General features: G+C 37.7%; 1 protein-coding gene across 1 annotated transcript; it reads left to right on the top strand.

The window, feature by feature from the left end:
* The first annotated feature begins 442 nt into the window (after nucleotides 1–442).
* On the top strand, nucleotides 443–10844 carry gucy1a1 (guanylate cyclase 1 soluble subunit alpha 1). The gene is made up of 8 exons (XM_084931450.1): nucleotides 443–930; nucleotides 1205–1272; nucleotides 2046–2134; nucleotides 2240–2955; nucleotides 4188–4673; nucleotides 6500–6643; nucleotides 8280–8434; nucleotides 9159–10844. Exons 1-8 carry the CDS (start codon nucleotides 691–693, stop codon nucleotides 9316–9318), a joined length of 2058 nt encoding a protein of 685 aa, XP_084787576.1. The 5' UTR covers nucleotides 443–690; the 3' UTR covers nucleotides 9319–10844.
* Nucleotides 10845–11386: the final 542 nt, after the last annotated feature.

Genomic DNA, 11386 nt, shown 5'->3' with positions numbered 1-11386 from the left:
TCCAACAGCTGTAAGTTACAAAATGCTTAGGAAGGCTTAAGTCGTTGGTTTGAAAAGACAGGACAATTGGCTGCATTGGCCTGATCCTTCTCATAATTAGAGTACAGCTGATTGTTCGTAACAGGAAATACTGGTGAGATTCTGGAATGAATTAAACATGTGCAGATAACATGAGTGACAAATACATTATTAGAGTAAGCTATGCGAGATTTGTAATGCCAAATAAGATAATAAATGTAAAATGAACACCTTTCAGCGCAGAGCGGGGATATAACAGAAGTGTGGTTAACCTTATACGTTACTAGTTTTATTTGATGGTTCCCTGTCGGGCTAAAGTGAAAAAAAAAAAATTTTTGCATGCGACGAGTCGTCTGGAAATAATTTCTCATTGCTGATAGGTTGCTTGGCTACACCATCCCCACTTGCGCATGGATTGGCTTAGTGCTCTTGCCCCCCTCTAGTTCCTCATTGGCTTTTGGTAATGATAGTTCCCTGCCATCATTTGCCCATGCTGTTTTCAATAAATATTGTATGTGGTCTCTGGCTTTGGTGCTGATCATGTGAATCGTCGGGTTGAGAGGAGGAAGGTATCCTGAATGAGCACATCAGATGATGGAATTTCCCCCAGAGACCACAACTGCTCGTCCACAACTGTCTCCCTCCGAAATTAGATAAGAGAGAAGCGCCAGGATGTTCTGCGCCAAGCTGAAAGAACTGAAGATATCAGGAGAGTGTCCGTTCTCTGCCAGCGCCAAAAATAATGAGCTCGGAGACTTTGAGGAGCGCTCAACTGAGACGGCGGATTTATTGCCTGTTTCCAAGGACGTGCACGGAAAAACAGGTGAGGGTGTACCTCGAAAGAAGACAAGCAGAGCCAAAGTTAACCTGCATACACTTGGGGATAGCATCCGAAAACTGGCATGTCCCGAGGTGAGTTATAAATGCATTTCTTATTCAGCTCATGTATCTTCTGCAGTGTTTTACTTAGACCTGTGAAAAAACACAACTATTACTGCATTTATCGCATCTATTTTTATTTTATTTTTTTATTTTTTGCCTTAAAGCACAGACACCATGCCCCTGTGTCCGCTTGAGACAATGAAACAGATAAATCTTATGCTATAAATATTAGAGCCTCTGTAATTGACGTTTAAGTATTCCCAGACGCTGACCTTTACCTTGCTTTGGGCACTCTGTGATACAGTTTCAAAGGCTGCACACTGCCCTCCAACGAATGATGACACTATCAGATCACAGCAGGGACTCTGAAAGGTAACTGGTGTTTTTAATTTCAGCTGCCACCAACACATCAATAAAAACACTGCTCATCCTATCAGCCGCAGTCTGTGAATTATAGGTCTAGCCCACAACTTTCACCACAGCATGTATTCCTCATGATAAAAATAGTGAGGGTGAGATGTGTGATTTGTTACAAAATACCTTCTGGCACTCTCACTACTAGACTGATACAAGGAGTTGTGATACAGACTCCGGCTGCTATGGATACCTGGAGAAAAAGAGAAAACCCTCCCAAATGAAGGGCACATTAGACTGCTATGGAAAATATCACATGCGCAGTGACATTAATGCGTAGTTTTCACAGTAGGGTCACGGTCTGATGAGGAGCTAAAACGATTAGTGTATTAACCAATTAGCTGAAAATTAATTTGGAACTATTTTTGGTGATGCTTTCCCTCATTTTTAATGCATGTGTACCGATTGTTACCTTGCCGCAGCCTCTTAAATACAAGGTTTTGCAGTCTTTGTGGTCACATGTCATATATGTGGATATAGAAATATAAATATGGAAAAAAAAATCTTTGGCTGTTTGTTCAGACAAAAAAGCACATAGAAAAATGCCACGTAGGAAGTTATAGCAGACATTTTCCATTTTGTCTGGGATGTTACAGACAGATGAAAAGGAAAATCAATAGTTAAAATGATCTTGTGGACAATTCCAGCCGAAGTCTGATGTATCTCAGTGACTGTCTACTGAAAGTGTGTTTTTAATGTGTGTCTGACTTTGATATTTGTTGACTTTCCAGTCTAGCAATTTCCTGTTCACATCACCAGAGCTGTAGCAGTGAACCAGAGCATTTATTAGAGATGATGAACATTCATTCTGTCAAAACAGGTAAAGACAAATCGGAATCTTATTGGCCAAAACATGTTAATGTTTTAGGGGGGTTTTAAGCACTGATTGTGAATCAGATCCCTATCCTCTTCATGTATCTAACAGGAATCCCGATAGAAGCTTTGAAAATTGCTCTCGGTGAGGAGATTTTCAATATGTGTTACGAAGAGGACAGCCACATTTTGACGGTGGTGGGGGGAGCGCTCCACGACTTCCTCAACAGCTTCAATGTCTTGTTGAAACAGAGCAGCATGCTGCCCAACCCGGATAGAGGAGATTGTGTAAACGAACCTTCGGTACTCTGCTTAGACAAAGATCCGGGCCTGCTTACTGTCTATTTCTTCAACCCTTGCACCACCACTGAGCTCTTTTTCCCAGGAGTCATCAAAGCTGCTGCCCGCCTGTTGTACAACACCACTGTGGATGTGGTGATGGACCTCCAACATGGCAGAGACACCATCTTGCAATCCAGTCCACAGCCCAGCCTCCTGTACACAGTTGTAGTTAAAGATACAAAAAATCTGAGCCCCAGTCCATTGCGGGCTACCTCAGCTGGGACCCTTCCTACCTCTCTCTTTTCCACTATCTTCCCTTTCCATCTGATACTTGACCAGGATCTGGTTCTGGTGCAAGTAGGACACGGGCTCAGGAAAAGACTGATCAGGAAGGATGGACTCAGACGGTTTAGTACCTTCCAAGACCACTTCTCTATTGTGTCCCCCCAGATCAAATGTACCTTTCAGGGTATCCTCACTATGCTAAATGCACAGTTTATCATTCGGATAAAGCATGGAGTCGCCACGACAGATAACACAGGAAAGGTATGTTGATACATCTGTGAAATTCCTTGAAAAGTGACTAGAGAGGCTGAAAACATTTTCCCATCATCACCTACATGTTTAAGGGACTTGGGTAGAAGAGGGGAAAAATGGGCTGCTTATAAGGATCGTAGCTTATTAGTGGTGTACTTGGGTGCACTTGGCCTGAGGTAGAGATCAACATTATACCCCCAGTGGAGATCAGAAGGAAATGTCAAACCATTTTATCCATCAAAGCCACAGCCATGCTCATGCTATTTTTGTAAGGGTGCACAGCCATCAGTTGCAATGAGAGGTACTGGCGAGTAAATGTTGCATGCTATAATGAAACTTATTCAAAGATGCTTCCACTTAATACCATGTGGCACTTGTCCTCCAGTGGTAGATTTACAGCTAGTGAACAGGGTCCAATTAAAACAGGTAGAAATCAGCAAGTGGGCGAGCCAGCAAGTTTCACAGTCTCTTGCATCTTGGGTCAGCAATTTGATACTTATATTCCAGTCAGCAGAGATAGCACATTAACATAACTTGAATTATCTGATACGTTAAAAAAAGGAATTTAGGCCCACTCCTATGGCTCCACAAATCAAATTTTCATGTTTATTTATTCTAACAAATATTTAATAATTTATAGTAGAGAGAATATAAACATGAGAAATCAAAAGCATTCAGTGTCATTGTTGGGAAAGCTGTCTGTCTATGAAAAATAAAGAATAAGCTGTCAAAAATTTTAGCTATTTTCAGACAAAATGAATGAAATCGGAAAATTGTTGAGAAGACGATGTCAGATCTCTTCAAAGGCAAACAAACAAAAACACACAAACCAAAGGCTTGCAAAGGTTTTTATTTAAACAACCCACATTTTTATCTCTTGAAGTCTTGACTGAGACAGATTGACCAATTGACCGGCTTACATTCCCTACATAAATAAATCTTTCAGCTTTGTTTAAAACTGGCTGATTGCAGCTGTACGCAGCTGTCATTTTATTTTACTGGAATATTTACATCTCTTGAGGGAATTAATTGTGTATACATTTGAAAAAACTGTTTCCATGGATAAAAAAAACCCCACAGCATATATATATATATGTATGTACTTTTTTTTAAAAAAGAAAAAAAAGGCATCCTACAGTACAAATGCACAGAATATTTGAGCTATAAGGATCTCATAGCTTTTAATAACAATTTCGTTAAAAATTTCTAAATGTTTCTCATCATTTTACTTTTCCTTTTAGCACATGGACCTTAAAGGTCAGATGATTTACGTTTCAGAGTCAAACGCCATCTTGTTCTTGGGATCGCCATGCGTGGACAAGCTGGAGGAGCTGACAGGTCGCGGCCTCTACCTGTCAGACATCCCTATTCATAACGCTCTCCGTGATGTAGTCCTGGTTGGCGAGCAGGCCAAAGCACAGGATGGTTTGAAGAAGCGGTTGGGGAAGGCCAAGGCAGCCTTGGAGCATGCACATCAAGCTCTGGAGGAGGAAAAGAAGAAAACAGTGGATCTCCTCTTCTCGATCTTTCCCGGCACTGTGGCACAGCAGCTGTGGCAGGGTGAAACCGTCCAAGCCAAGAAGTTTGACCATGTTACGATGCTCTTCTCTGATATTGTGGGCTTCACGGCTGTTTGCTCAATCTGTACGCCCATGCAAGTGATCACCATGCTCAATGAGCTATACACCAGGTTTGACCACCAATGTGGAGAGCTTGATGTGTATAAGGTAGGTTAATATATATTGCTGAGCTGAGCTTTTTTTTTCTTTTTTTTTTGTACAGTGAACATTCACACATGCTTTCATGTCTGCACTGCACAAATGTTGGGAAACCACTCAGGTGTTAACAATGCTGGATCATTGTCAAGCTTTCAAATTTGTTATGGAAAAGTAAGTGACATGGTACAACATTAAGCAAGACTCAACATCAAGATTGAACGTCCTTGGATTTTTTTTTTAAAAATAACAAAAAATGCAGTTTATTAGAAAGTCATTTTGCTGGCAAAAATTTCAGACTTATAGATAGGTGACTTCTTTCTTTATGAATAGCCACAACAACAATCGTTATTTTATTAATTCATTTGTTGGTTCATTAATTTTTATGTAAGTAAACTCGATCTTGCTAGGAATGTAAGTGTGCAAGTCAGTTGTAAGTACTCAGTTTCTGTCTTTTGTAAATCATTAAAATCCTTTTCTTAACTCCCACGTAAATTAAGGTGGACATTACCTGTGTGTCCCCCATGACCACACAGCCGTGCCTGCAGCTTGAATAACTTAGATGTAATTATACACTAAAATAATATACACATACTATACACACAAAACTCAAAGACAAAGAACTGCCCCTGTAACCCATTTGGTAGAAGAAGAGCCTGCTGAAGCTCTTTCTGCAACATCCCAGGCCACCAGGATAAGTATAATATACATACATTTATATATAAATATATGTATATATATGAATAGGAGGTTACAAAATGCATTAAATGCTTTCACAACATTTTGAACAAAGTAATACCATTTTGTGTACAAAGGACTGTAACTCAACCAGCTAGCCAAGTGTCTTGCATAGGCTGCTAATCTGCAGGGAGGCTGGATAATGTAATCAAACTGTCGTGGAAGCATAACAGAGAGAGGAGCGCGTTTGACAAATATCTCGTAAAACGCTAGGAAGTCAGAGGTTCCTTGAGGACCCTGTTTCCACTCCACATGTGTGAGCCTAAAAATAGTTTTACTTTGTTCCAGCCACATAGCAGCTGAGTGCTCTCCAGTTCAGATTTACACAGAATAGAAGAAGAAAGGGGGGGAAAAGCTGGACTTTTTAAAGTACTACAGTATTACAGTTTAAGTTTTATTACACTTACTTGTCTTCTGCTGCACGATGGAGGCAAATTGTTGCAGACTGTTTGGTGAATATCCACTTTTCACTCTGTCTAAGGTTTGTTGCCTTCATGTCAAATGTATTCTTAACAGTTAAATATCATAGTCTCAGATTAAAAAAACATAGGGTCCATATTTTCATGTGATCACACCAGCCACAACACCATTGACCAAGCTTCAAGAATATCACATTTATATATCAGATGAAGATAGCTCATATTGGAAGACTTACTAATGCATTGGAAATGAAAATAAAGGACTGGTGAGTAAAGTAAGGGTGGGCTACTTCTGCTACGTCTAACCCATTATTCATGGGTCAGACCACACACATCTTTAAAGTTTAAAACTACACACCTAAACACATTCACAGCTATCACATAACTATTGCTTTAACAAAACGTGCCTGCTTACACATAGATAAACACACACGCACACACGCGCGCACACACACACACACACACACACACACACACACACACACACACACTGCTACTGCTACAATATTAATATGCACCAATGTCGCGGCTCATAGCTTAAACATGGTGTGCCACTTTAAATGCAGCAATAAAGCCCTTGACATTGAGTAGGAGAAGACATAAAAAGCTCCTGAAACAATGTATGCCGTTTTTTTATTTGTCTTTGTAGAAATAATTTTAACAATCTTCCGCTTTATTCAGGTGGAGACCATTGGTGATGCATACTGTGTAGCTGGTGGCTTGCACAGGGAGAGTGACACTCATGCTGTTCAAATTGCACTCATGGCTTTAAAGATGATGGAGCTTTCAAATGAAGTTATGACGCCAACGGGAGAACCAATACAGGTGAGGGCCAAGCACTAATTACTGTACAATTCTTTATTCAGTCAGATTATGTAACTTCCAACAGTGTCAGAGTGTTTTTATTTGGAGAGTTTTAAGAACAAGAAAAAGAGAACTATCACTACATTGTTGCTGTTACAAAATGTTGTTTATTATAATTTGAATATAAAGCAGATAATGATTTCACACAATAAGTAATGCTTTAATGGCTTCCTGCACTTTAAACTGTTGTCACTATTATTGGTGGCTTTCCAGTTATTGTCCTTATCTGCAGAGAACTTGGCACAATTAGCGAACGATGATGTTGACAGCCACTACTGTCACTGTATCAGTGAGTCAGACACAGGGTTTTTTTTCAACATGAGTCTAATCTATCAAAACAAGAATGTGAATCACAAAAGGAGAGTGTAACATCTTTAATAATTAGGTGACACTTTCTAATCAGAGTACAAATCATAATGTTTCACCAACATCTGACTCAGGATGATTTAATTGTGTGTCTCTCTTGACTGTTGGTTGCTCTTAGTAGTAGTTCACACAAAACTTATCTTCTGTTAAGAAATGCTGATTCACGCACTCTACAGAAGAAGTTTATGTATGAAGCTAGCTTGATTTCTATAACAGAAAAGTGTATTCAGGGTAATGTATTTCTATATACTGTGTAAATGCATTATTAATTGAATAGCCTCACATTTCAGCTATTTGGTTGCATATTAAATTATGAAAGAATTAACTGTGAATTATTCATCCTTAACTGATTAGCTCTATTGACCTTGAACTAAAAACCTAAATAGATACATATCTTGATCGAATGGCATTGATTCAAGATTCATTCTGCATTAATTTATGTATTAAATATCAGAAATAAAATAAGTTAAACATTACTTAATTTGTACTCTTCATAAGATGTTACAAACTGCACGGCACATTACAGCACAGAATTTATTACACAGAAAGAATTGTATTCATAAAAGTGAACTGTCTTAGATATTTGACTAAATACTCTGATATGTAATCATGCATGTCTGATGATGATAAAACTATGTGGTGTTTTTGCCTTAAAAAGTCCTAATTGGCCTAACAGCTGTCAGAATCAGCCAAACCGAACATGTGTAAAGTCATGTCATTAACTTCCATGAATGCCAGAAATGCCATTCAGGATGTTTCCTCAGTGGTTACTTGGGAAGGTTTTCATCCCTCTGAAAACACCAAAACATTATTCTGTTGCAAAATTATACCCATACAATATTGAGAAAATGTTATGCTGAGGAATTAGATTTTGTTTCTAATATATGAAAAAAAACAAAAAACAAAAACCCCCCCCCAAATTATATATATATATATATATATATATATATATATATATATATATATATATATATAATTGTTTTTTTTCAGGGGCCCTAATCCTTGTCTACCAATATTTGTAAATCTCACTTTTCCCAAAATTAAAATTACATTGGTTTCTTGGTAGGTCTCTGCATTTGTTACTGTATTCAGATGTTACTTTCACCATAGGTGATGAGTATAGCAGCATGAGAATGAAGGCAGGAATGGGTGTCATCGTGCACACAACTGCGTGCATGTGTAAGGCAAGACAAGCTGAAACTTGAACTAAAACATCTCATTTTCTTCCTAGATGCGTATCGGCCTCCACACCGGTTCAGTACTCGCTGGTGTAGTTGGGGTTAAGATGCCTCGCTACTGCCTTTTTGGGAACAATGTCACATTGGCCAACAAGTTTGAATCATGCAGCCAACCTAGAAAAATCAACATCAGCCCCACAACCCACAGGTGATATAACTCTGCAACTTGGGAACAAGAAAAGTAGCTCATAGTCACATGTCACTGTCTCAAAACATATAATCTGAAAAAAAGCTTCAAAACAACTGTCCACCAAGCTAAATATTGTATGTTAAAGTGCCCGTATTATGTTTTTTGTGCATGTAAAAGCTTTGCAGGTTCAAGTTAGTCCATCCCAAAAGGAGATATAATCTCCCATTGAAAATGCTACCCTTTAACTGCTTGAAGTGTCCTGTTTATCATCCAGACAGTTCTGCTGTGGCTTATCTACATCGCCAGGTAACACAATGACAATTACCTCCTACAGACAGACCCACAAACAAAAAGACTGACCTGCTACCTAGCTGGCAGCTCTTACGGGGCCACGCTGCTACTTATAGACTTATGAAAGGTGACCACTGCCTCATTTTTATGAGACAGACTGACCAATCAGAGCGGACTAGCTATTACTGGAGCTAAAGAAAAGCCTTTCAGAACAGAACAATAACTGTTCAAAGTAAACCTATTCAGGCAGAACCCCCCAAATAAAATTGCATACCTCTCTTTCTGCACAGTATAATTTGTTTCCACAAGTGGTTGTTGCAGATAACAAAAAACTCAAAGTGCTCTTGACAGGAAACTTAACATTTGGATGAGCACTGTGTTTCCTCTTGTGTCAAATAATTCGCCACGTTGTTTTGAGATCCATCTTTTATCTGTGTGCTCTTTGTCCCAGATTGCTGAAGGGTCGCCCAGAGTTCGTGTTTGTTCCCAGGAGCAGACAGGAGCTTCCGGCCAACTTTCCAGACGACATCCCTGGAGTTTGTTACTTTTTGGAGGCGTCTGTCAAAACTGAATATGAAATGAAGTCATGTGACAGATCCCAAAAACGTTAGCTATGGAGTAATATAAACCTATCTAGTGAACACAGTGCAACAACCTTGTATATCTTGGTTTTGGTTGAGTTGATGTCGATGATAGTGTCTTCGAGTCAAACTCTTGCAGTTGCTTAATTACAGAGATGTCAGTTTACTGTCAAACATGAGTCTTGTCTCTGTACAATTATCCATTTGAACAGTTGTTGTAGAAACTTACTTCATCTTTCTTCCAGAATGAGTCATCTGCGCAAACTGATATGATATAAAAGTAGCTTTCATTTCTAGCTCCTGCCAGAGATATAGAAGTGCTGTCAAGAGAGGACTTTGGGACTGTTGTTCTAAGACTGTTGTCTGTAAAAAATAGTATAAAATGTATAGTAAATGCACCAAAAAGCATACAAATTTTTAAAAAGAGTCATTAAAGTTTTTAATCTTGTAAAATGTGGCTATGTTACAAAAATACATTTTTGATATGATGACCTGCAAATGTCTGACTACCCAGACTAGGTACCTGGTAAAGCAATGTGTCCCAGAATTACATACAAATAATACAAATAAATAAATAAAAAAATATTCTTTAATAACATATAACACAAACAATTAAACTGTGTTAAGAGTTTAGGATTAAACCTTTGAACCAATGAAGCAATGCCGAGCAGATCAAGGTGCCTTATGCAAGCTCTACAGGCAGGATCATATGTTGGTTTACAAACAAATGCTTTTATTTATTTATTTTTATTTTTTAATAAAACACAACCAATAATTTCTTTCTGAGTCAGACAAAAAACATATACACTGTTTTTTAGGTGTGTTGTGTAACATAAAACATTCCTAACTCTCAGTATCTTAACATACGTAATGTTTGTGCATACTTTTAGTCTTTTTCCACACCTCACATTTATACTATATTTATTACATGAGTTTCATAGCACTCCTTTGCTACAGAGGGAATATGACACGGCCAGAGTACAATGAATGTCACTCATAATGATGTGCTTTAACCATTATTGTAATGTAATCAAAGTGCAATAAATATTGACAAACAGTTTTAAATGAATGACTCTGTAGCACATTGCATTGTATGAATAATTGTCATCTTAAGTTATTGACATATATATGATGCAGTACATGCATTGAAAAGTAACTAGAGGCATTTACTCAATTACTTCTTTTCTGTATCATTTCAGGCACTTTTATTTTACTTGAGTGTTTTTACTTTAAATTTCAGAGTAGAATAATTCCCTTTTTACTCCAGTACATTTATATGATAACTTCACAAAAATTAATTCCAAGGCAGAAACACATATGAGCTTCCTAAATTTGGGATTACAAAAACTATTTCTTACTATTCAGATTCATGCTCGTTTAAATATTGGAATTGTGAAATTGTTGGCTAATATGTATGTTTTAAATAAGACGTTGTCTGATAGCTGATACTTATACCGCTGATTTTTGTTTATTTTTTATGTTGCTATTAATCCCTGTTGTGTAAACAAAGAAATTATTATAATAAATAACTATTAAAGTCTTTCAGTCCATTATCATACTGTCTTGAAAGAGAATCCATTTTGTTCTATTACTGACCAAACTGCATGTAGGCGCTGCATTGATAAATAAAAAATAAATAAACATCCAACCAATGCCATTGGTGTCCTGCTAGTTCCAGTGTTGGGTTGATAAATCGCTGCATCACTGCTTAATGAAATATAATGACTTTATCAGACCAATAGCATATAACATTTTTAAACTTTATGTGACCAGCTACAGCATTAAAATGCTGCATGGAGAGCAACAAAAATGTTAGGTGCACATGTAAAGTGAGGATCATTTTAAAAATAAGACCATGAAAGAAATGAATCTGGATCGGTGTGTAGCTGCAGAAAGAATGAACACAACCCTGATGTGTGCTAGACAGGTTAAAATACTAACACCTTTATAAAATACAGAGTTATTAGGAAGTATTTTTGCTATAGGCAACACTTACTATTCTTAATCTTAATCTTAATCTCAATTATGTTAATATTTCGTTACTTATAGCCTTTGTTTAGTAGAAACATAAATGCATGTCCTTTATTTTGAAAAAGAA

This window comes from Perissodus microlepis, chromosome 6, assembly GCF_051167445.1.
Source record: "Perissodus microlepis isolate ML-2025 ecotype Zambia chromosome 6, ASM5116744v1, whole genome shotgun sequence".
NCBI classification, from domain to species: Eukaryota; Metazoa; Chordata; class Actinopteri; order Cichliformes; family Cichlidae; genus Perissodus; species Perissodus microlepis.
This window is presented reverse-complemented; position numbering and strand designations above follow the sequence as displayed.